At 35.5% G+C, this 26,212-nt stretch overlaps 2 protein-coding genes and 2 pseudogenes across 2 annotated transcripts; 3 read left to right on the top strand and 1 right to left on the bottom strand.

The window, feature by feature from the left end:
- Positions 1–188: 188 nt before the first annotated feature.
- Positions 189–2,113, bottom strand: LOC121770223 (annotated as a pseudogene).
- LOC121772517 (F-box protein PP2-A12-like) lies at positions 2,062–4,019 on the top strand. The gene is made up of 3 exons (XM_042169649.1): positions 2,062–2,511; positions 2,650–2,768; positions 3,395–4,019. The coding sequence occupies exons 1-3, from the start codon at positions 2,191–2,193 to the stop codon at positions 3,813–3,815; spliced, it is 861 nt and encodes a 286-aa protein (XP_042025583.1). The 5' UTR covers positions 2,062–2,190; the 3' UTR covers positions 3,816–4,019.
- Positions 4,020–6,513: 2,494 nt separating this feature from the next.
- On the top strand, positions 6,514–9,354 carry LOC121770861 (annotated as a pseudogene).
- Positions 9,355–10,670: 1,316 nt separating this feature from the next.
- LOC121771680 (transportin-1-like) lies at positions 10,671–23,936 on the top strand. The gene is made up of 29 exons (XM_042168522.1): positions 10,671–11,087; positions 11,726–12,013; positions 12,491–12,580; positions 12,686–12,763; positions 12,862–12,942; positions 13,410–13,460; positions 13,646–13,731; positions 14,647–14,713; positions 14,803–14,859; positions 14,972–15,001; positions 15,083–15,142; positions 16,853–16,966; positions 17,523–17,636; positions 18,102–18,200; positions 18,571–18,696; positions 18,825–18,899; positions 19,071–19,142; positions 19,239–19,349; positions 19,484–19,567; positions 19,974–20,081; positions 20,460–20,561; positions 20,656–20,718; positions 20,806–20,880; positions 21,410–21,481; positions 22,181–22,305; positions 22,640–22,691; positions 22,783–22,851; positions 22,928–22,987; positions 23,213–23,936. The coding sequence occupies exons 1-29, from the start codon at positions 10,899–10,901 to the stop codon at positions 23,297–23,299; spliced, it is 2,685 nt and encodes an 894-aa protein (XP_042024456.1). The 5' UTR covers positions 10,671–10,898; the 3' UTR covers positions 23,300–23,936.
- Positions 23,937–26,212: the final 2,276 nt, after the last annotated feature.

The raw sequence follows: 26,212 nt of genomic DNA, 5'->3' as shown, positions 1-26,212 counted from the left end.
TATTTAAATTTGATTAATGTAATACTAGAAAACATTTGAATAGTTGGATAACAGAAATAAAACTTAAATTAATAGGGAATATATAGTTTTTAGTATTTATTAAAAAAAGTTTGGGAAATAAAATTAATAGTATATTTTTAACATTTATAAAATTTTTATACTGCGAAATTGTGAATATTTTGTTATTATTATGATAATCTGAAAAAGAAATGAAATACAACTCATTAAAATATTAGGCACGAATTTAATCATTTAAAATTTTGATATGTAAATATAGACTAAAGTCCATTTTTTGTCCTTAACCTATAGCGATTTTTTGATTTGGGTCCATAACATTATATTTTGAATTATTCGGTCTCTCACATATAAAAATGGGTCACATTTGGTCCATTTTGGACGGAACCGTCAAATTTTTGACGGTTTTAATTACCGGGTCACAAATCCGTCACTAATTGGGAGAAACTAATCCGTCACTAAATAAAAACACTAAAATCAATAATATTTAAATTTTAAAAAAAGACTGTGAATGAAATACAATCTGGCATTGAAATTTCTATCAATCAAACACATTAGCCGATTTAATATCTCTATGAATCACATGTGGATTCAAAGAATGCAATACATCGACAGCTTTAGCAATCTGCAAAGCCAATTTGATCCTCCTCCCCCAATTCGGGGGCCGTGAGGTGGAATGCAAAACATCAAAAAGTGTACCGTTGCTCATGAATTCGACCACCAAAAGGCGATCTTGGGAGGGATTCTTGGTGAATCCGACGAGATTGACCAATCTAGGGCTTTGCAGCTTGGACAAGATGTCGAATTCGTTCTCGAATTCGGTGGAATTCTTGTGCAGTCTGTGAGGGGCTCTGGAGGGTTTTTTTACGGCGACGAGGCGGCTGCCGCGGAGGACGCCTTTGTAGACGAGGCCGTGGCTGCCCCGGCCGAGGAGAGTGGCGGCGGAGAAGTTGTCGGTGGCCAATTCGAGATCTTTGTAGTTGAATTCTTGGAGTTTGATGGGATTGGGGGTTGAGGCGAGGTCGGAATCGGCGATGGAGATGGAGGATTCTGCTTTAAATTTAAATATTATTGATTTTAATATTTTTATTTAGTGACGGATTAGTCACGGATTAATGACGGATCAGTTTCTCCCAATTAGTGAAGGATTAGTGACGGATTTGTGACCCGGTAATTAACACCGTCAAATATTTGACCGTTCCGTCCAAAATGGACCAAATGTGACCCGTTTTTATTTATGAGGGACCGAATAATTCAAAAGATAATGTTATGGACCAAAATCAAAAAATTGTTATATGTTAAGGACCAAAAATGGACTTTAGTCGTAAATATATGAAGAATAATTATACTCGTGATTTTTTAATGATCAAATAGATGATATATTTTGTAATGTAAAATATATAAAGGTAAATCAATAATGGAGTAATATAATTAATTATAAAAAATATTAAAATTTGAGGGATATTATATTATATGTATATTCAAGGGTGTATCTACATACAAGAAGAGAGGGGCAATTGCCCCACCTCACATTTTCATATTCATATATATATATATTGTGTATTTTATAATTTAATTTTTTCAATTTCTTCTTAAATGCCCATCCTCAAATTATTAAAATTCTCTCATATGTAAACTTGCCCCTCTCCCTACGAATTCCTAGCTCCGCCCTGTGTATATTTATCTTTTATCAAGAAAAACTTTGAGCTGTCGTCGGGAAACATGTTATAATAACTCCTCAAGGATAAAGGTTTGCCTCTTTATTTAAGAAATATGGATAAGTTTGACCAAATCTGTAAATTAGAAGGATTATAAGAGTATGACCAAATCTTAGATATAAAAGAAAAGAAAAGAAAAGAAAAGAAAGATAAAAATTAAAATGCAATTTGTCGAAATAATCCCATGTATTCTTAACCCAACCAAAACAAAAAATAATCGTCCATATTTTTTTACTAATATTTTGACGCACCAAATACACACAAGGACAGAGTTACATTCACACCGTACGCGTCCACCTCCTTCATATATATCCATACAACTGAGCCTGGTTCTCCTTCTCTCCTCATTCTTCCCTCTCTCCTCTCTTACCACACTCCATATTTTCATTTACATAAACCACATCATATTCCAATTACGCCCACGGCCAATTCAATTCGGTTCGTTGATTGCAATCACATGGGCTTATTGTTTTCGTTGCCGGCGGCGACCGCCATAGCCCCGTCGCCGGTGCCCTGGCTGGGCGACTTGCCGGAGAGCTGTGTGGCGTCGGTTATTGGCCACCTTGAGCCGATGCAGATCTGCCAGCTCGCAAAACTAAACCGGGCTTTCCGGGGAGCGTCGTCGGCCGATTTCGTTTGGGAGTCGAAATTGCCGCTGAATTACGAAGATCTTATCGGTAGGGTATTCGAAAATGATGCCTCTTTCTGCAAGGGTCTCTGCAAGAGGGATATTTACGCGAGGCTTTGTAGGGCTAATTCGTTCGATGGTGGCTCTAAGGTGTGCCCTAGAATTGATTCAATTCCTTAATTATCTCAATTTGTTATGCTTTTGGATTTTATTTTTGTTGAATTGTTTTGGAATAGGGTTTCATTGAGATTTGGGTGATTGATTGATCGATTTTGGGTGATTTTGCAGAAAGTATGGTTGGATAAGAGGACAGCCAACATTTGCATGTCGGTGTCTTCAAATGGATTGGTGATAACAGGGATTGATGATAGGAGATATTGGAGCCGTATTCCAACTGAGGAATCAAGGTGAGGATTAATTAAATTGAGAATTTGAAGAATTTAATTATGAAATGAGCTAAAAATGTTCAATCCATCAATGTATTTGTCGTATTAGCCAATGTCATTCTTCTTAGTCCAAGCTTTGACACAAATTAAACGCAAGAAAGTAGTTACATTTTAGGTGTGTTACAATATTATGCAACAGAAAGATTTTGTATTGATTGGTCTTTCTATGGGATTTGCTGAAATAATTGCCAAAATCTTGAAAGATACATTGCTTACCGAACATGGTCATTGTTAGGAATTAAACAAATGGCTGTAAAACCATATCTTGCTATTCCTTTCATAGGTATGAATCAGAAAACATTTCTGACTATTGGAAAAGAAACCGATTTTAAAAGTAAATTTGTTGGATTTCACAAACGAAGAAAGTATGCTAACTTGTGTATGGTCAATTGGATTGTTGGTGAGTGGTGACTAATTACAAAAGTTTCTTGAATCCTGCAGTAGAAATAGTGAATCTTGTTAATGACCTCAAACTCTGTAGAAATAGTGAACCTTGTCTCCCTCCCCGTGTTCTTTTAGAAGCAATACATGTGCATTTCATAGCCAGTAAGTTAACTAAAACTGATGAAATTTATTCTTGTGTGTAGGTTTGCATCAGTTGCGTATCTCCAGCAAATATGGTGGTTTGAGGTCGATGGGGAGATAGAGTTCCCCTTTCCGGCAGGGTCTTACAGTATATTCTTCAGATTACAACTAGGACGCGCCAATAAGAGGTTTGGGCGTAGGGTTTGCAACTCGGAGCACGTTCATGGCTGGGATAAAAAGCCTGTGCGGTTCCAGCTTTCGACCTCTGATGGTCAGCAAGCAACAAAACAGTGCTACTTGAAGGAGCAAGGGAGGTGGATCCATTATCATGCCGGAGATTTTGTTGTCTCCAGCTCGTGCAAATCGATCAAAGTCAAATATTCGATGACACAGATTGATTGCACTCACACCAAAGGTGGGCTGTGTGTGGATTCTGTACAAATACTTCCTGCTGAGTTCAAAGGGAGGTTGCAGCATTTTTAATTGCAACCCTTCTCTCTGTTGGAAATCAACAATCTTTGTAGAAAAAATGAAGTGTAAAGGGCTTCATAATTCAGAGTGTAGGTTTTGTAGGCCTCATGGTAATGAGGTATCTGGTAAAGATCTATATTTGATATCTTTTATTGTAAAATAATGTGCATCATTATTGTAAAATTGTTCTCCTTAATGTTATTTGTACTAAATATATGACCCACATGTACTAATCATGGTGGTTATGTTCCTGCTATGCATGTGGAGTTTATTGGTGCAATGAACATGAGGTGAGATATCATTTTGCAGTAGAAAACCAGACTTCTAGCAGAAATGTTAGTCATGAGACCTAATTTTCTGGATATTGGTTTCTGCCTTTTATTTTATGATTTTTGGCTGATGCAGCTATTTTGGAACAATTTGTCCAATTATTGTTTATGTTACTCCCACTTTTTCATAAGGAGAAACAAAATATATCTCAGTTGCTATATCATAGTTTGTTTGTACTCTCATCTCATGTGAGCTTGTAATCAGAAATAATTTTTAGTGTTTATTTTTATTATTATTCTTTATTTATTTGGTGGGTAGTTTTGAAATATTGAATTACGAAAATGTTATGCGATTTTCTGGTAACATTAATGGATCTCTCAAGGCATTCATAACGGTGAAGCTTTTCTCAGGAAGTAGGGAATTTAATTTATCTTAAATGAAGGATTTTTGTTAAGTATGGAGAAATTTAGTGATCAAACTTCCTTCATTTGTGCAATCGTACATTCACCAATTTTTTAAACTATCAAACTAGCCACAAGTTCATTCTACAGAACTTCATTTTACAGTAGACGTGAAACTAAACATTCTTTATTTGTTTATTATACCTTAATGGTAGGTATTTTATGTGGATGTTATGCATCTGTGGTCCCATCCACGTAACCCAATAATATCATTACTTTTATTATATCTTGTTCTTGTACAAAAAACATCATTTGTAATGTACTATTGTCTAGTTTCATAATTTGCTTTTACCAATGATATCATTTGTCATATATCAATTGCATTTAATAAAATTATTACTCTTTGATATCATTTGTCAACTGCATGGAGGGAAAAGTAGGGTCAATGCTATTTTTCATGTAGCATGTATTTTTTTTTACTACTATTAAATACTATAAATTGAAAATAGTGATAATTGGATGATTACGTTCTTATTTTCAATTATAGTTCAGATATATAATCTTCAATTAATTAAATTACATAAAATATTATATTAATATTAGAAAAAATATGCATATTCAAATTTATCTTATTACAATAATTTTTAAGAAAAACTGAATTGAATTAAGGAAGATTTTGGAAAATATAATTAGACAGAATAATTAGGGTCATAATTAAAATATAGTACTACGGTCTACGTAGCATTAATAGTAATGGGCCTTGTTTGTGCCGATCCAAGAAGGTCTGAGTAACTGTGTGATTTCTTATGGCTCTAGGCCTAGATTGGGCTTCGGTTGAAAACGGTCAAATTAGAGTTCATTTCAATCGAATAGCCCAATCCAATCAAATCCCTCTACATTTTAATGAGTTTTTTATACTCCTATTAAAAGGGCAGCATTATGTTGCTAACTCAATACTTAATTGCTAACTATAATTAAATAATAGCATTTAGATATTTAAATCAAGAGCCTAGATCATTAGTTCCGAAATGTCAATACGATCAACAAAAAACGTCAATAAGGGTATTAATGTCAATTTACAACAAATTAGTTGTAACTAACTTTTGAAAAATATCACATAACTTTAAAACGCATATAACTTTCTCGATCTAAATTATTTTTATGCACAACATATATCAAATTAAAGATAGTTTCATAAGGATTCTAACGAGATCTCCCTTGCATATGTTCCGATTTCAAAATTTGAAAAAAAATTCAAAATTTTTCAATTTTTTCGTAGAACAACAAATGTCAACATAGTATATAAAATAAGTCAATATAATGCATGTAGAACGTCATTCTTAAAGTAATATGCTTTATAAGTCAATATAATGCATGTAGAACGTCATTCTTAAAGTAATATGCTGACATAAGCAATGTGTTGACATTCTCAAAGCAATGTGTTGATATTTTCAAAACACTATATTGACATTTTCATCCAAAACCCTAATTTGGTATTTTATTTTTTATCTATTTCGATTTAATTAATAAAAATGAAAATTACAAGCGGCAAATTTTAGACCACTGGATTTCTAAAATCCAAAGGTTTTAAATGAGTTGTAGTTAGCAACTAGAGAGTGAGTTAGCAATTGATAACTTCCCGATCAAGATTGGTTCAAACCGCCTCATCTACCAAAATAAGTACAATGCAGCTCAACTAAAAATAGAGAATATTAGCTGCAAAATTCCATCTCTCCCTAAACTAGATTTAATTGGACTAAACTCCCTAGCATATAATGATGGAGATATTCGCACAAAAAAGCTAGCATACATTGATTGTTTCACAAACTATGATAGACTTGCATGATGGAAAACGACATTTGTTGTAATTCCCGATCTTCCTCAACTTTTCAAAACCAAAAATTGATTGTTCACTGGTTTTAAATATTTAAGTAATTTAATACTTACTATATTAAAAGTGTTTATTATCCAAAAATCGTTTACAATAAATAGACGGACTGTTTTACTTGACGAGCCATGAGACCAAACTGCAAACACGACAAAGCTCTCTATCTCAGATTCACTCTTCCAATATGGAGTTGGATTCCATGCTTCCTCCATTGGAGTATCGGTTCCGGTGCTCCGCTTTCTTTTCTGCTTCGCCGCCTCCATCCCCGTCAGCTTCTTTCACCGCTTCGTTCCAGGTGGACCGGTGCCGCGCCACTTCTACGCCGCCGCCACCGGAGCCTTCCTTTCCTATCTCTCCTTTGGATTCTCCTCTAATTTGCATTTCCTTGTGCCGATGCTCTTAGGTTACGCCTCCATGCTGCTCTGCCAGAACTATTGTGGAATCATTACCTTCTTCCTCGCCTTCGGTTACCTCATTGGCTGGTCAGTTGGAACTTTTCATTGTTGTTACCGAAATCTCGATTTCTTTTGATTTCAATTTTCAAGCATTGTATCTATCGCCTCAACTGTGTGTAAGTCAAATCTTTGGAATGCCCCTATCTGCTGTGAGGTTTGACATCTTAGAGCTCTTTTACATATTACTCGTTATTTGTGAGCCATATTCAATTCACTTCTACTGTTTTCTAAAATTGGAGTAGGATTAGTTGTTTATTTGAAGTTATTTGGACAAATGTTTTATTTGGTATGGTAGCAAATCATATACAGTTCTAGTTAATGTGTGGTAGCGTGGGGGATTATATCATCAGTTTCTTAGTTTTTGAATAATGTTGATGTGTGCAGCTTACATGAGTGGTGATGCATGGAAGGAAGGGGGTATAGATGCTACAGGTGAGCACCTTCTCATTACTTCCAACTTAAATTTGTTTCATTCTTGATCATGCTCATCTTTGGTTGTTGATTAGTATCAAAAGCCTAATTCTGTTGAACACGTACTGACATGGTTATGACATGCTGTAGCATTTATTTGCTGATGTGGGTATCTTAACTTTATTCAAGCAATTTTCTTATTATGGTATGCTAAAGTGTGTCTAGAGCTGCTTTAAAAACTTATTGGTTGAGCTACTGTATTACGCATTAGGATTATCATGCTTCTGTATAGTGACATAGACTATGTAATACTGTCTATATAATAATGAATGATGAATAACATGTTTTTTTCTTATTCGGAATAATCTTTACTTTACTTTATTTTCTGTAATGGTAGTAAAACCGATAGTTCTCTCAATGTTTCTATCTGTAGATTCTTTGGTCAAACCATTTTTCTACTGAGGAATAGTGTAGTTAAATCAAGCCTATGAACTAATATCATGTTTTCAATGAAATTTCTTATACATCCTTGGTGTTCTCTATGTATAGGATCTCTGATGGTGATAACACTAAAAATCATATCATGTGTGATTAATTACAATGATGGAGTTCTAAAAGAGGAAGATTTGCGTGAGGCTCAAAAGCGGAACCGGTTGAAAAAGCAGCCATCTTTGCTTGAGTACTTTGGTTACTGTCTGTGTTGCGGAAGTCACTTTGCTGGTCCAGTGTATGAAATGAAGGATTATTAGGAATGGACTGAGAGAAAAGGGGTATTGGTTCTATATTCTTATAAATGCTTCTAACATGTATCCGTACTTTTGATCTTGTTTTTGATTCAGCGGTTATCATGTGTGATAGATTTGGCAACCTACAAAGCAGGGGCCATCCCCTTCTCCTTATTTGGCAACTTGCAAAGCTGTTCTTGAAGCCGCTGTCTGTATGGGATTATATCTCTATCTTGTACCACATTTCCCACTTTCTCGATTCACAAAACCAGTATACCAAGAATATGGCTTCTGGAAACGACTAAGCTACCAGTACATGTCAGGCTTCACTGCTCGTTGGAAACTGACAAGACTAGTCACTCTATATTTAAAAGCCTTCCAAAAATATGTCAAGTATCACCTTTGTTCCTCCAAAAATATGATTACATGCTTTCTAGTTCCACTACCAGATTATTCAAGAATAATCTTGTGAGGATAACCTGAAATAAATATATAAGGGGCACTAAGGTTGAGTTGTTAATATTCTGAGACAGTCAAGATGTTTCAAATTGTGTGGCCATGCTTTTAAGGCCTGGTGTCTTTGTAGGATAACATATTCGTAATTTCTGAAACAAATTGCATAATTTTGTCAGTCAATCTGAATGTACACAAAAGGATGGTCACAGAAGGCTTAGTTTAGTTAGTGCTTTTCTTTCTTTCTTTCTTTCTGTTTAAACACTCTCATTTGAACTGCTTGTTTCTTTTTCATTGGTTGACAGGGATTATATCCCGGGTACATCATCTTCTTCATCCAATCTGCTACTATGATTGCTGGTTCAAGAGGTAAGCATCAATCTATGCCAACACTACTTTCGGGCAACATCTGAATCATTTCTTCACATCCGACTTCGCTTGGTCTATGGGCAGTTCTTTACAGATGGCAGCAAGCTAGGCAATCATCTCTGGTTAAGAACCTGCTAGTGTTCGTGAACTTCGCTTACACACTTCTCATTCTGAACTACTCCTGCATTGGTTTCATGGTTCGTATGTCTCTCCACAATTAAATTTCGACTTAAGATATCAACAGTAATGTGTAGCTGATTGACCATAGTGTTGTGCTTGTACCTTAACAGATGCTCAGCCAGTCAGCCTTCACGAAACAGTCAGCGCCTACGGAAGTGTTTACTATATTGGAACGATTGTTCCAATAGTTTTAATCCTGCTTGGCAAATTGATCAAGCCGACGAGGCCAGCAAGAGGCAAAGCTCTAAAAGACCAGTAATGGGATTCAAATTGCATTTTTGGAATTCTATCTGTGATTCGAAGTAATGGAATTGTAAGTTATGTGCATCTTTTTGTATTTGTACCTTGCGTACATCGTATCTAATAGGAGTAACAAGGATGTTGAAAGTTAAGTGTTGATGGCAGTTTAATGTACTACTACATTTTAAATGAAATGCCAAATTTGCATCAAAAGTTGGAGAAGAAGATAGATGACTTAATTTTAAATGAAATGTCAAATTTGCATCAAAAGTCGGAGCAGAAGATTGTGGTCTCTCTCATCACAAATACTATAATAAAATGCCCCTTGAGGGCTTCATGGTATTTTGGAGCATAAAAGAGTTCAAAAAATAAAAGTCTTTCCAAAGATATTAGTACATCAAAGTTTAGAGACTTGTATACATATTTTTAAAGAATGAGGATTGCATTTGATATTATGACAAAGTTTAGGTAAAAAAATATAGGTCACTTTTTTTGAATTATGGTATGAAAAATAGATTTTAGAGGTTCACAAATTGTATATGACGCGTGGTATATACAAAATGAGATTTCACATAACAAAAAAAAATTCAAATATCCAACATGGTGTACGTAATCAAGTTATGGTATACAGAAAGAATCAGATTGCATGTAAAAAAAGTGGGTTTACCATAATTGTTCCACTATAAAAATGACTAATAAATCACTTTTTTTTAGTTTGGGTACAACACGAGCGACACATGGTAAAATTCCAACATCCCGATTTTGAAATCATGCAGTATAGATGGATTATTCGTTAACATATGAAATGTTATTATTTGAAAACATATATTTATATATTTACAATATTTTAATCATGAACTTGTAATTTTTTCGGTTGACATACTAGTTTGGTTTTCGGTTGACATACCAATTTGATTTTCAGAATATTGAAAAACTATCACCAATAAGTTATTTAATACTTCAAAAAAACTACTAATATTACAAGAGAGATCTTACGAAAAATATATAACTATGAGATATACTCGATTTTTCAAAATTATTAACAAAATATATAATTATGAATACAAATGATTTGAAAATATCATAAACAAAATTTCAAGCTTAATACTGCAAATAATGAATAGTATGGCTCATATAAACAAAACTAAACACAGTGTATTTAAAATAAAAATTCGAAAAAATAAATGGATTTGTGAAATTATGAACACTATATCCGAAGTAATACACTCGAAGTAGGAGTACAATTTAAATTATAAAATCATCTGGATTTGTTTGAAAAAATAATGATTAGATTATGATTCTTGCAAAGAAAATATGAATATTGCGAGACTTTATTCCAAAAAGTATGCCAACTGTGTCTGTGGCTGGTTTTTTTGTTCCCCGTTATTCACCGCCCACTTCGCTCTCGGGCCCACCTTCAAATCTACAAATTTCCCAAACAACACTTCTATTGGTTCTCTATACAGTATCCCCAACATCCGCCCGCACTCGATCCCGACTTTTCAAAGCCAAAAAAAAACTCAAAATCTTTCTCTGCCTTCTTCTCATTCTCCTTCATCTGGGAACAGAGCCTTCAATTCATCGCTGGTTCTGCTTCTCGTCTTTCTCTCTCTTACTTCTTGTCCAAATATCGTGTCGATCACTTTTATCAGTTTTTTAATCCTTGGTAAACGGGATTAATTTTTGTGTTGAAGTAGTAAGGGATGGCGTCCGGTGGCGAAGCAGCGGCGTGGGTGCCGCAGGAGGAGGGACTGAGGGAGATCTGTGGGCTTCTACAGCAGCAGATGGCTCCCACCGCCGATGACATGTCTGCGGTTTGGCAGAAGCTGGAGCACTACTCTCAGTTCCCCGATTTCAATAATTATCTCGCCTTCATTTTCGCGCGAGCGGAGGTTTATTTGCGTCTTAACTCTCAACATTGACTTTGCTTTTAAACTTTGGCTGGATTGTGCTTACGACTGCTGTTACTTGCTCGGTCTAATTATACATGGAACTGATTAGGTTTGGGGGATTATTGTATCACATTATTAAAACGGCTGTGTTTTGAAATTCTACCAGTTAGGGCTTTATGGATTCATCGGTTGCAGGATAATGCTAAAACTTCGCCTGTTGTGGCGTTTCATTGTTTTGTTTTAGTTAGTACTGCATATTCTGGTGGGGATTTAGATTGAGCGTGATAACTTAATGTTAGTTTGTTGTAATTTATCATTGTTCATTTTTTCAGCAAGTTGTGCTACTAAGTCGAACAAAATACCAATAAGTTTAACTGAATGTGGAAGCAAGTCATTTCTTTTGAACTGACATGGTAATACTGTATAAAAAACAACTGCATTCCTGTGAGGTCCAAATTTGGCCTGGATAGATGTAGTTGCTTGAACTATATATTATATAACTCCTGGATAGTTAGAACTTTTGATTAGCTGGTGTTGGTTGAGAAGCTGCTAATAATAAAATATTGTGTCCAATAGCCGTTGATGTGGAACTTTTGTTGTCTCAGTCAATGTACTCATACGTAAATGTAATATATCAGGGAATCTCAGTTGAGGTTAGGCAAGCAGCTGGCCTGCTTCTGAAAAACAACCTTAGAAGTGCACTCAAAACCATGCCGCCTGCAAATCAACAATATATAAAGTTGGAGTTGTTACCTTGTGTGGGAGCAGCTGATAAACAAATTAGGTCTACAGCTGGGACCATTATTAGTACTTTTGTTCAGATTGGGGGAGTTGCTGAGTGGCCTGAATTGCTACATGCGCTTGTAAAGTGTTTGGATAGTAATGATGTCAATCATATGGAAGGTGCTATGGATGCTTTGTCTAAGGTATAATTTCTTGATTTTTCTGGCTATCTATACATGCTAGTATCTCAAACACTTGTCTTTGTTTCATTTTTGTTCCTCCTATCATTTTACTACGTCATAAGTTCATTCCGCATTGTTGGATTATCTAAACTATCACACTTTACCATTCTGTATCTCTTAGCCCCAATAAGATGTAAAACGGAGTGATGCAAGATATTCTGTTGGAATTTTCTTTCCTGGTATCTTTTGCAGTGGTAGTAATACTTTTCATGTTGGTTTCCTTTGTCTGTTCTCAAACTATTCTTCTTGCATTGGAAGAAAAAAGAGCCAAACATATTTTGTACAATTCCGTAAAATCTTTCTAATTTTCAGCATTCTCGTTTTGGGATGAGAGACCTCACCCTTTTGACTCGGTGATTTGTTTAAAGAAAATAATCGTGAGGCTGAATATGTAGCTCTGTACGTACGAATGCTCTAATTTAATGTCTTTCAATGCAGATTTGTGAAGATGTTCCCCAAGTGCTAGATTCTGATATTTCTGGATTATCTGAACGGCCCATTAACGTCTTTGTTCCTAGATTCCTTCAGGTTCGCATGATGTGCTTTTCTTGCTGCCCCCCCCCTTCCTATGTCCGTCGACACTTAAACCTATGATATCAAGGTTCATTTTGTCTGTAATTTGTGCAAAAACAGCTATTCCAGTCACCACATGCTACACTACGGAAGCTTGCTTTGGGTTCAGTGAATCAGTATGTTATGCTAATGCCTACTGTGAGTGCCGTTCAATTTGGATTTGGAAAAATTAGTTACTTATGTGTCTTTTTAGCTGCTGTTCAAATGTTATAAAAAGCTGTTGTAACCGTGTGCAGGTTCTATCTGTGTCTATGGATAAATATTTACAAGGTTTGTTTCTTCTTGCTAATGACCCAACTCCGGAGGTGCGGAAGCTGGTAAGATTATTTAATTATATATTTATTTTTTATTGCTAAATTGTTGTAATTCAATGCAAATGATGAGTGGATATGTGGCAAACGATGTAATAAAACAGTCGTACAGACATTGGTTGTTTATACATTTGTTTCTATTTCCTCTATAATGTTTTGTTGTTTATGCATTTGTTTCTGATTTAGCTGATGGGATCTGTCAATTCTTGCCTGTGCCTTTCTTTCCCTTGTTCCATGTCTTAACTTTTACATCTCATGTTTGGTAATCTAGACATTTTTCTTGTGTATTTATTCACATTAACTGATCATAGGATTTGTTGAGGTGAAAGGTCCTTTCTGTAGTGTATGATTTCTTGGAAATGTGTTCCATGGTGCACCAATTATTGGTGGCTCATACATTATTGTGAGACTATCCAGGTTTTAACCAATATCTATCTAATCGCTGGGGTTTTTGATGCACTTTTGCTACACAGGTGTGTGCTGCGTTTGTTCAGCTAATTGAAGTTCGTTCTACTGTATTGGAGGTGTGTAATTCAATTAACACATTTCACATGTATAAAAATATTAATAGTTTAAAATGTCCTTAATCTTCAAATTTAAGTTGCTAATAGTTTGTTGATTTAGACTAATATATCTATTGATCCAACCATATTACTCACAAAATTGTTAATGCTGATGTTCCGGATACCATTTCAAACTTATACTGCAGCCTCATTTAAGGAACGTCATCGAGTATATGCTGGTTGTCAACAAAGACCAAGATGATGAAGTGGCTCTAGAGGCTTGTGAATTTTGGTATATAGTTGCTTTCAAGATATATTTTACAGTTCTGACCATTTAGAAATCTATGATGTGCTATGTTGTCATTTTATTTGTTACCAAGTTTGGCTTTATTTGTGTGGAATGCTGAGCTACTACTATTCTATAGCTCAACTAAAGAGTTCTGCTACTTCAATTAATGATCACTGTATAGGACTTCTCTGATCATGAATCCAAATTCCAATCTTCTGAAAAGCTCATGTCCTGATTTAGTTTGGATGTTTTGTTAGATTACTTTATTTAACTGTAAAACAGTATTTCTGTATGGTTAGAAAGGGAAAAGCAAGATGAAGTGGATATATGTTTAATATTTGAGTCACCTCATTACACTATGAATAGGTGGTCATGCAATCCATGTTCTTGTTTTTCTCGCTTCCTTTCTAGTGGGGGTTCTCTCTGGTGGCTGACGTTTTAGTTCTTAGTATGATAGAATGAATTGAAGGTAAGAATGGAATGACAATTCCTTTGCATTTCCATTCCATTCTCTCCTCCATTCCATCACATGAACATTCCATTTTTCATACCAAGTAGGGCCTTAGCGTACAGATTAGAATTTTTCATAAAATCTTAATAAATGGTTTTGAAGATTTTGAAGTTCAGCTGAATAAAAATTTACTTTAGTTTTCGAGGATTATTTTCTGCTGCATGACCAAATTATCTGTAGTGCATACCACATAGTAAATCACGTTAATGGTTTTAGCTATAAGTTTAGCAGTATACATCTCTTGAATATAATTACAGGAACTAGATTTTTTCCATCTATTTCCTATGCATATGCTGTTTTTGTTGTTTCTTAATTTCACTGTCTTTTTGTCTCATCTGAGAATTAACTCTTGGATGTTGAGATCTATCTTTGTTATTGTACTTATTTTCCTTGTTTTCGCTTGACAGGTCTGCCTATTGCGAAGCTGAATTGCCTCCTGAAAACTTGAGAGAGTTTTTACCACGGCTTCTTCCAGTACGATTCATGCTTGATGCAGCCTTCTCCATTGAATAACTTGCTTTACCAATTCATTTCATTAATATGCCACGCTACTACTTCTACAGATTTTGCTTTCAAACATGGCGTATTCTGATGATGATGAATCTATTGTTGAAGCTGAGGTTCGCTTATTATTCTCATTGGTTTTTTTATAAATATTCTCTCGACCCTTTATTTATTGATTTATTGAAATTAATTCTGTTTGTTTTCTCGTCACTATTTCTCTTTTTGCAGGAGGATGGATCTCTTCCAGACAGAGAGCAGGTTACATTGCAATTCATACTGTTTCATTTGGATGTAGCATTTTGATATGCGACATGTTCCTGAGCAAATTAAATAATGCAGGATCTGAAGCCTCGCTTTCATGCATCTCGCTTTCATGGTTCAGAGGATGTGGAAGATGAGGTAATTATGACATTTCTTATTGGTTTTGGTGGTAGAAACAGAGTCAAGGGTTAATTGAGAGAATGAGAATATGGTCATACTGATGTATTGAACTGAAGAGAACTTGAAGGAAAAAAACATGATTAAAAGGCACTAAGTAGCCTGCCCAAGAAAGTTGCCAAAATTCCTGTTAGAAATAAGCCACCCACCCCATAAAAAGACCTTATAAGGGGGAGGGTTATCCACTCATTTATAGAGGAGTCAAGATCACTAATTTAATTTGTCGATGTGGGACAGGGGGGGGGTCAATACGGCCCTGCAATGTGTGGGCCGGAAAGATCATCGGGCTTTCACACTTGCAACAAAGAAACCCATCATTGACTTGGGCCCGCTGTAATACCATGTTAGAAATGGGCCACTCTCCCCCTTAAAGGGCCTTAAAAGGGGGAGGGTTATCCACTCATTAATAGATGAGTCAAGATCAGAAATTTGTCGATATGGACAAAACGGGGTTTCAATAATAACAATTTTTGGTTTCCGGAGGGGAATGTAAATTGCTCCAACCTTCCCACTTGGATAATAAGGAAAACTAAAAACACACATGCAGGGCCTAACTCCTAGCAATAGCTAAGCACCCCTTGTAGGGAGATGCCATCCATTGCAATCAAGGGTAGGCCTACTTTCTCAGAATTAGTAATGAAAAGAGTTAGAAGAATCAGGATTGTGATGTACGAATAAACACTTTTTTTGCCTGGCAGAGCTAATAATTTGGGTCATCACCATGAAAAAGTGGAAACTCTATCTTACTGAAGAGGCTGGTCTAACCGCAACTACAAGAGTTGGTGAACGCATGAATTGTCTTGGAAAATCGGCTCTGGGTACTGTGTCCACTTCAGGCCTTGCCGTGGAGAACATACACGATAAGTTGCTCAAGACGTCGGTCTTGTTCAACTAATTGATTTTGCTGAGCTACTTAGTAGAGTACAATCTCAACCAACTAAGCCTTGATGCAGCTCATTTGAATCATAAATGTGGTGGAAGGGCAAGTTGGACCAAATTGGTAAATTCAAATGACAATTGAGAGAAAAGAAGAAATCGAACAAATTAATGTACTGTGCTGAACGGAACTTGTAGAAAAAGAAAACATATTGACATCGGAGCCTCCCAAAAAATCTGTCATCTCAAAGTTCTCTGAGATGATCATATATGAGTCCAACCCTATACTTACATTAAGTAGGAAACCAAAACACAAATGCTTATACAACTACTAACTACTAACTAGTAAGACAAATATTGAAAATAAACATTGAAGTAACTTTAGGAGTGGTCATCTAGTAGACTCAAGTCTGGGGTTGCTATCATGTAGTACCAATTGCACATTTTGACTGGAATTGGCTTGCTAACCCTTCTACTCTAAATAATACTCCCTCCATCCCACTCTAAGTGACACATTTTCCTTTTTGGGATATCCACTCTAAATGACACATTTCTTAAATTAGAAACATCACCCTCTACTTTGTTCTCTCTCTTACTTTATACTCCACTTAACTCACAAAACAACACTACATAAAATCTCGTGTCGAATAAGAAATGCTCCACTTAGAGTGGGAAGGAGGGAGTTATACAGATACAGATTCATAATTCATTAATGTTGTTTTATTTCTTCATATTTTTACTTGTGCCCCTTTGAAGTCTTTTGTTTGGTATATTCAAGTTTTCTTGTGATTTCAGGATGATGATATCGTAAATGTGTGGAACTTACGTAAATGCAGTGCAGCTGCTCTGGATTTCATTTCCAATGTGTTTGGAGATGAGATCTTGCCCACCTTGATGCCCATTGTGCAGGTGATGCTGTTTGGTGAAAGATGTTCTGTATTCCTGTTATTTACTTTTTTCTTCTTGGTTACTTTCCCCTTCATCATTGATGGTTGAGATTTTGTTATTACTTTTTAAATTTTATTTCAAATCCTGATGGAGTTTTCTATATGTAATTCATTGCTAAATGATGTTTAAATGGTGGAGGCTTTCAAAAAATGTTGTACTGATATACTAGATAACATTCTCAACTGTATAAAGCTGTAAAAGTTCATGAAGACTCAAGTGTCTCAGTTGCTTATTTTAGTTGCTGGACATGAAAGGTTCCAACAACAACAATTAGCAGGACTCATAGGTGTAGTCACTCTGAAAATTTTAATTTAATGATCCTTTGATTGCACAAATGTTATATTGAATTAGAAAGTCAAATATTATTCTGTATCCATTATGGAAGGTGATGAGAAACATAATGTGGCATGGGAATAATATTGTGGATACATACTGCTGCCATATTTTTTTTTCTATTGATGTTTACATATTTGCTGTTGCTCAATTTTGTCGAAATTGTGGTTGGCTCTCTTTGCAGGCAAAGTTGTCTGCTACTGGTGATGAAGCCTGGAAAGATAGGGAAGCTGCCGTTTTAGCCTTTGGTGCCATAGGCGAGGGATGCATTAATGGCCTCTATCCACATTTATCTGAGGTAGTGGACATGTGTAGAGACTGAACAGTTTATCAGGGTGATCTTTCATTTTAGCTACATAATCTAATCTCTCATGGTGTCACTGAGATATCTATACTTACTTCAAAAGGCTTCTAAACTTACTTCAAATGGCTTCTATAGGTGATAGTTGAATTTTTTTTTGTTCCAGCTTGTAATTTCAATCATATCCTCCTCTCCCTCCTATCATGCCAATTTCAGTGCATGCTGTCTATCTGTCTATTTCTTCATTTGATATAAGCTCTTTCCTAATGTGCATTGCATGTGTATAATGATCCTGGTTTGTTGTATTGTTTACTTTGTTTTTTAAGGAATTGATACCTTTAATGTGGTTTTGGTTCATTAAATTTATTGTATTCAAAAGTTCAATCCATAATGAATAGTATACCTCTGTATTTTCCCCCAATCTGATTTTCCGTGATACATTCGTGTCTAATTCTTTTGCAGATTATTGCATTTCTTGTTCCTCTCTTAGATGACAAGTATCCTCTGATAAGGAGCATCTCTTGTTGGACACTATCACGGTTCAGCAAATATATTGTTCAGGTAAATTATTGTAATTCCTTGCTTTCCACATACAGTCAAGAAGCATCTTGGAGTTGGTGTGCTTTTGTATAAGGGATATTTCTCTGCTTTCCTGGAATGGATATTGTTTTGGGAATTGGTGTTTTAATTGGGGAAAAATATTTCCATGTGAGGCTATTCACTTTGCTCACCTCTCGTCATCTGATCAGCCTTGTATTGGAGACTTATAGTCTATTTGCTCAAGATTCTCAGTGTTCTATTGTTTTTTAAATATGTTTTGAGGCTCTGTTTCATCTTAATTGGTTTTATGTTCATTTGGTGCCCATGACGAGATTATTGAGTTTATCAATCTTCCTTTATGTAAACTGAACTCTATTGGAAATTGTTGTAGGGTACTGCACATCGAGAAGGTCATGATCAGTTTGACAAAGTTTTGACGGGTTTCCTACGAAGATTATTGGATGATAATAAGAGGGTACAAGAAGCTGCTTGTTCAGCATTTGCGACACTTGAAGAGGTCTCTTTCTCCTACATTTGTCTTTCAAGAAGCTTTTAGTAAATGGAGTCATATTGTTGTTACTATTGATTCATATACTGTTTTTTCTTTCTTCCCTATAATGTTCTTTTTTCTCTTCAAAATTTCAGGAAGCCGCGGAAGAGTTGGTACCACGACTGGATGTCATTCTGCAACACTTAATGTGTGCCTTTGGAAAATATCAGGTTCATTTTGCTCCTCCTCTGTATGTTCTTTATTCCAGTTATGTGGTTACTGGGTAGAAAGCTTCATAACTTATTAGTCAAATACATGTGTAACTTTTCCAGTGCTTATTTAGCTCCTTTTTTCTACTTTCTTTATTTTTTTCTTTTTCATGATCGCCTTTTTGTTCACAGAGGAGGAATCTCAGAATTGTGTATGATGCCATTGGAACATTAGCAGATGCTGTTGGAGGGGAACTGAATCAGGTCTGTACTGTGCATGATTGTTCACTGCAATTGTATTATTTAAGTCTTCCCCCTTGTTCAGCATTATAAGGACAAATGTTGTTTACTCTAATGCAGCCTAAATATCTTGAGATCTTGATGCCCCCACTGATTACAAAGTGGCAGCAACTTTCAAACTCTGACAAAGATCTTTTCCCACTGCTGGAATGCTTTACATCAATAGCACAGGTAAACTGTAATCTCTTTGGAAATCATATTTGAATTTTTTGCACTTATTGCTGTGCAAATAGGGAAAACTATATGAATTGAGTATATCTGGGACAATATAGTCAAGAGAAACTGAATAGCATGGTCTCTTTCAGGCACTGGGTACTGGATTTTTGCAGTTTGCTCAACCAGTGTATCAGAGGTGCATAAGCATCATCCAGACTCAACAACTGGCAAAGGTTTGAATTAGTAATATATACCTGCTTACTGAGTCCTTAGCTTATCTTGTCACTTAGTATTTACATGAATAGTGGCCCCTGATCCTCATGTTGTGGTTTCATTAGATTTAGGGTTTCTTTCGGCTTTGTTCTATTCTGCACGAGATCAAACTTATACAAATCATCTGTAGAGCCTAAGGGATTGAACTATTTGGTTCTTTTGCTTTGAAAATGTGCAAATATAATAGTTAGAATGTGCCTGATGCATTTCAGTTTAATAGAATGGGTACCTTTGAATCACCTTGACTTTTTTTACAATTTATTATTCTCCCATAATCTCTTGCTACTTTAAGGTTATTGACGAAAATTTTGTACTTATTTTTTCTTCTTGCAATGAATACTCTAAAAGATGCACTTCTCCATTCAGGCTGATCCCATTTCAGCTGGCTCACCGTATGATAAAGAGTTCATAGTTTGCTGTTTGGATCTTCTCTCTGGACTTACTGAGGGTCTTGGTCCTGGCATAGAGAGTTTGGTAATTTTCCTCCTTCCTGATAATGGCTAATGTTGTGATGCTGCACCACGTACTCATCTTGTTTTACAATTTATTTTTGGCGAATTATTCATTGTGTTGACCCCCCTTACACTTGAGTGATATAGTGTTATATTTTTCCCATTGATTTCTTATTGGATAAGCATTTTTTTGAATGGCAACTACTTTGAGTTGTTCTTTGTTATTGCTGTGGCAAACTTCAGCTTTTACTTGCTACGTCACAAAGTTCTGTAACCTAACTGTAAAAAAATAGCATAAAAGTATGTTAATGAGTTCATAACATCTGTTTTCCTGTATATTTTTTGTTGTGGGGCTCACAATTTCATATTATCATTTTTACTAATTATTTTTTTATTTTAGGTTTCGCAAAGTAATTTACGAGACTTGCTGCTGCAATGTTGTATGGATGATGCCTATGATGTCAGGCAAAGTGCTTTTGCACTGCTGGGGGACCTTGCTAGAGTAAGTTGAGAATGATTCTTTTTTAGTGCTGGTCCAACTAGCTACCCTAGCTGGGGCGTTCATTCAACGGTGTTTTCTTTGATGATATGATTAGGTCTGTCCAGTTCATTTACATCCACGATTAGCTGAATTCCTTGATGTTTCTGCTAAGCAATTGGTAAGTAGAATAATTTATCTGTTACATTGGCTATTGTTTTATTAGACCTTCCTTTCTAATGATTCAATTTACCTTCACTCTCGTCAGAACTCCCCAAAACTGAAGGAAACAGTATCTGTTGCCAACAATGCATGCTGGGCAATTGGAGAACTAGCAATAAAGGTATCATCCTTTTTGCACAGTGTCAAGCCTTATCTTGTGCATATTGTAAAAAGTTGAGAAATATGAATAATCTTCTAGGCATGATGCAGAATCTCTTAATTTATTCATAAACATTCCTGATATAATATTTTGTCGGATAAAAGAAAGGAATATGAGATGGCATCATATTCATGCAAAATTCGAAATGATTGCCGATAACTATTGACAACGAAGTAATTCGTGAAGCCTTGCAGTGCAACACTCTGCTATTCTAGAGGAAGTACTTGAACTAGCATGTATCTGTATGTTTACTATGGGTGCATTTAGATCCTTCACCTTCTGATTGTAACTTCCTTCCCATCTTGATGCATTTTGTTCCAGTGCTTTCTCAATTTCACAGTTTCTCCTGTGGTCTAGTCTGTGAGCCTGTTCTTAACAAGTCTCAGTGAATACCATAAAGGACCCAATTATTTTGAATGGCAGAAATAATTCTCTCCTCATATCTTTAATGAGCCTTGACATTTTTTTGGTTGAAACTTTTTAACTTCAGGTTCGCAAGGAGATGTCTCCAGTAGTTCTGACTGTGGTATCAGCCTTGGTCTTAATACTTCAACATCCTGAGGTAACCAGCGTTCCTTGATTCTTTCTTTTGTTGGACTTCTAATATGCTTGCTTAAGTTTTACTCTGCCTTCTGCATGTGAGGGTGGCTTTACATTCTATTGCTTGAAACTAGTTGATCTTATGATTTATTTTAAAATGAACTCAGACAGGAATGGTCCGCTATGTGAAAGTTCATGCTTCCCGTTCCATTGGGAGTAATTTTCTGCCACACCTACTATATGAATATCTCAGCTAGTCATGTGTTCTTCCATTGTTCCTCAAACTTGAGAACAAGATCTGATTTTGTGTATGCATTACAAATGCTTTAGAAGATTGATACTTAATCTACACGCTGCTACTTGCTTTAGATGTGGCATGTGGTTTGAAATCCATCAAATGATTTAGAACACTAATACCATGATACTTTATTAATGTTCAATATTATTTACAAAGTAGTTCAGCAAGGAAGAATGTGACACACAGCTGCCAAAGTAATAGGGTATAGTACTAGATATTAGACCCATTCATAAATGTATTAGCAATAATACTACCTTTGTCCCAGTACTTTCTTTTTATCACATAATAGTATTTCCATTTGTGACTATACATAGAAATCCCAGGACCCAGAGTATCCTCAAGTTGATGCCCTGGAATCAGGGATATTATAGTGGGAAAGTATGTCTAATTGCTTTTCTCATGCTGCTTATGCTAATATTCCAGGGCCTCAACAAATCACTCATTGAAAATACAGCAATTACGCTTGGAAGACTTGCATGGGTTTGCCCTGAGCTTGTCTCACCACACATGGAGCATTTCATGCAGTCTTGGTGTATTGCTTTGTCCATGTAAGTTCTGTTCATTTGTATCAATATTTTTTTTTACTACTTGAATTTTCTCTATCAAGGATTAAGTTAATTGCATCTAATGCATCACTAGGGAAGGTGATGTAAAGGCCAATAATATATTTGCAAATGAGAGTTTGAACATCTTGTTGGAAAAACTGCAGGAAATACATCTCCTTTTAATTTAGCAGCCAGTTTCAACTTAAAATACTTGTCTGTCTTGTACACTCGTAAACTATGCAGGAAAAAGTTCGTTAATTTGAATTGGTTTCATGATGATTTCAGTTTTCTTCATTTTGAAGCTAGTTTGATAACCTTTTCTGTGGAATAAAATTAGGATACGAGATGACATAGAGAAGGAAGATGCTTTCAGAGGTTTGTGTGCAATGGTAAGAGGATTATGTTCTCATATGCCCATGGTATTTTGACAGTGACTTCCTTTGTGGCATGATTTGACAACACGTTATCGATGGGTTTCAGGTTAGAGCAAATCCATCAGGGGCCTTAAATTCACTGGTTTTCATGTGTAAGGCAATTGCAAGTTGGCATGTAAGTGATGTTTCACTAGTTTCTTTGTGTGGAATATGCAACAAGTCATGTTTCTTATTTTATGTTATGTTCCCAGGAAATAAGGAGCGAGGACCTACACAATGAAGTATGCCAGGTGTTGCATGGGTATAAACAAGTAAGTATTTTTTTATTGATAATCTCAATTCCTTTCCTAGATTGTTTCCTTTCTTTTAAGGAATGGAATTGGGGCATTTTGATCAATTATACCGCTAGTTGGGACTAAATTCCACTCTAGAATTTGGAAAGTATACTAGGTTGGTGAGGATGTGTTTAATAATTATTCCTAATTTGAGGAAGAATAAAGTGATGACGACTCACTGCTTACTTGAAATGTGGCCAGATGCTCAAGGATGGAGCATGGGAACAATGCATGTCCGCTTTGGAGCCACCTGTGAGGGACAAGCTACGGAAGTATCAACTGCAATGATCCTTGTTTTTGGAGAGTTTTCATTGTATGCCGTCTTGCAAGATTCACAGTGTCATTCCTGTCATCTGGTCTGCTGTTTTCTTGGCACTAATTATTGGAGGCATTTTCAGTTGGGGATGCGTTTGGGTGATGAATTCCAGCACCTTTCTTATTGGACCTTGAAGTTTAACACATCGGGACTGGAATCGTGCAGTATCGTAGTTTTCATTGGGAAATTGGTTTTCTACACAAGGATGTGCTTATTTGAACTTGGGTACACATCTTGCAAGTGATTGGTTTCCATTATTTCATTTTGTTGGCATATTGGGTTGTGGAGTTGTGAAATTATTTTTAAAGGGTTCTAGTGGGAAGAAATGAAGCCCACAAAGTTCCATAAGTTTTGTTAGGATGCTGCTGATTCTGTAATTTGTTTGTAGGCAGGGAAATTCATGTTGTTTCCCGTATAGATAAGATGATGGGAACTCACAGATGAAAAATAAGATATGTGCCATGTAGTAGTAGTCTATGCGTCTGATGATTTGATACGAAAATTAGGTGTTTTCTTAAATTTATTAATGTTGTACTACTACCCATTTTATGTGTTCTCGTTTTTATTGTAAAATTCTCGTGACTATTTATTTAATTTTCTTTTCTTTTATTTTATTTACTACTAGAAACTTGTTTAATCACTAACTAGGCTTGGTTTTCGAAGGCAATTAAAATTTATGTGTTTCTTATAAGTGAATGTGCTAAATTAATGGCTGGCGGCTTGCTCTTGAATATATTTTTCTATAGTTTGTAAGAAATTCATTTATTTTAGTACATGATCTCAATAATTTTATGCTGGGTGGTTTCTTATTACCTCATCTCCCTTCTTTTACATTCATTACTATCGCTCATGATGAAAGTTGAAACACAATTCAAATTGATTTTTTTTAATTTATTAAGAAGATAATTATGGTTTCCTATCTACCTCTATGTATACTTAAATGATTTTGTTTCATTTATTTTTATTTTATTTTAAGAATAAATTTATAATTTAACCATCCCAACTTCCAAGATTACAAATTACAGTCAACATTAGCAATTCTTAATCGATATTCTCGAGAGAAAAAATGCTTGAGGGATCGGATCTACAAGCAAGTGTGGATTTTCTGAATTTTGATGTTGGGATATGTGGTTCGCTTCCAAATTACTCACTCCGTCTATTTAGGGCATCCTAAGGCGAACACTTCCAATAGCTCCGCCACTTTTTTTGTCCATAGCCTCAATTTATTTGTCCGCGTCCACAAAAAAGTGTCCGCAGCTATAAGGTGGACACTTCCAATAGCCCCAAAATTTTTAGCCACTTTTCATTTTATTTATTTCATTTATTTTAAATCAATTATAATTAATATTATCGGAATGTAAATAATTAGAAAACGAGGTAATTGAGACCAAATATTCGTTGTATTGGAAACGGTAAAATTATACAATGAACAATTAAAAAAACAAATTTAATTTTAAATAATCGTCAATTATTTAAAGGATTTGTCTCCAAAATTATTGACGCCCCTTCTTCCTCCTACTTCTCTCTCTCTCCAAAAACGTGTACTACCTGCTACTTCTTTCTCTCCTTCTTCCTTCTCCGATCTCCCCTCTCTCTAAAATTGTCGAAAACTAAAAAAAAAATCGCCGGATCGCCGTGCCGGGCGGATGTGCTATTGGAAGGCGCGTCTATCGGCGCACCTGCGTGTCCTCGCCGCCTAGTCGGCGAAGGATGTTCCGCCCCAAAAAATTTGTCCGGGGCGGACGCCCCGCCCACTATAGTCAGCCGCGGTGGCGGCGGTTCCGGGGCGGGCGGCGTGCCGGCCCTATAGTGGATGCCCTTAAGTTGTCTTATTTAAATTGTCCTATTATACACTATAAGATTTTTTAATTACTATAGTTAGTTGTATATTTGTCTTTCACTTTTTTCTCAGTCTAAAACTACACGTGAATCAATACATTTAATACTTTAATCATATTTTTCTTAACATTCTCAATGAGGATTTTTCAATAGGACAGGAGGAATACTTTTGAAATAATATAGTATACTTTTGTTACAATCGGATCAAGCCTTTGATGTGCTAATCGTCAGATGGCACACTATAAGCTTACTTGTTATTTCCCTCAGAAACAAATACGATTATATATGGGAAAAAATATTCCATATCAAGAGAAATATGACATAATTTGATTAAATGTGGATTAATCCAACGCCACTAGCCAATTAATTGCAAATGGGCCCGGCCTACAGGTTGTGATATATGCAGAACTCATTCCTTGTGTCGAACCAATACCGACTTCATTATTAGATAACACGGAGTTCATTTTACGATCGTTTTAGTTCATTCTTTCTAGAAAGAATGAAAATAATCTACAAATGAACTCCGTATAAAATGACCTAAAAATGAACTCCTCGTCATCTAAATTTTTTCTAAAATTTAACACAAACTAAAAATGAACTCCTTATTATCTATAAATGTTCTAAAATGAACTAACACAAATTAAAAATGAAGGGCTCGACGGTTTACGCTAGAAATTAGTTCGACATTGATCATAATCCCGCTGCCTACCATGATATACCTTAATTTATCTTTATAAAAGTTTCAAATATTTTGGACCTTAACATTTTAAGAGTCAAACTAAGATAATCAACTAAGGCGTGGGTGATTCACATATTTAACTACTTAATCAAGTAAAACATAGGTATTTATGCAAGTAGCAATTGCATGTTTATGCCGGTATAGTCAAAGTGTCAAAATACAGATATAGTAATTCACCGATAACATTCCCTTGAATTCAATATATACACCACGTTTTGTAAGAATGAAAAACAAGAAATTAACAAATAAAAAGAAAATACCGATAGTAAGCGGTCATTCCCAACAAACTATTCATCATAACAATTCA

The sequence above is a fragment of the Salvia splendens genome, chromosome 16 (genome assembly GCF_004379255.2).
Source record: "Salvia splendens isolate huo1 chromosome 16, SspV2, whole genome shotgun sequence".
Classification (NCBI taxonomy): Eukaryota; Viridiplantae; Streptophyta; class Magnoliopsida; order Lamiales; family Lamiaceae; genus Salvia; species Salvia splendens.
This window is presented reverse-complemented; position numbering and strand designations above follow the sequence as displayed.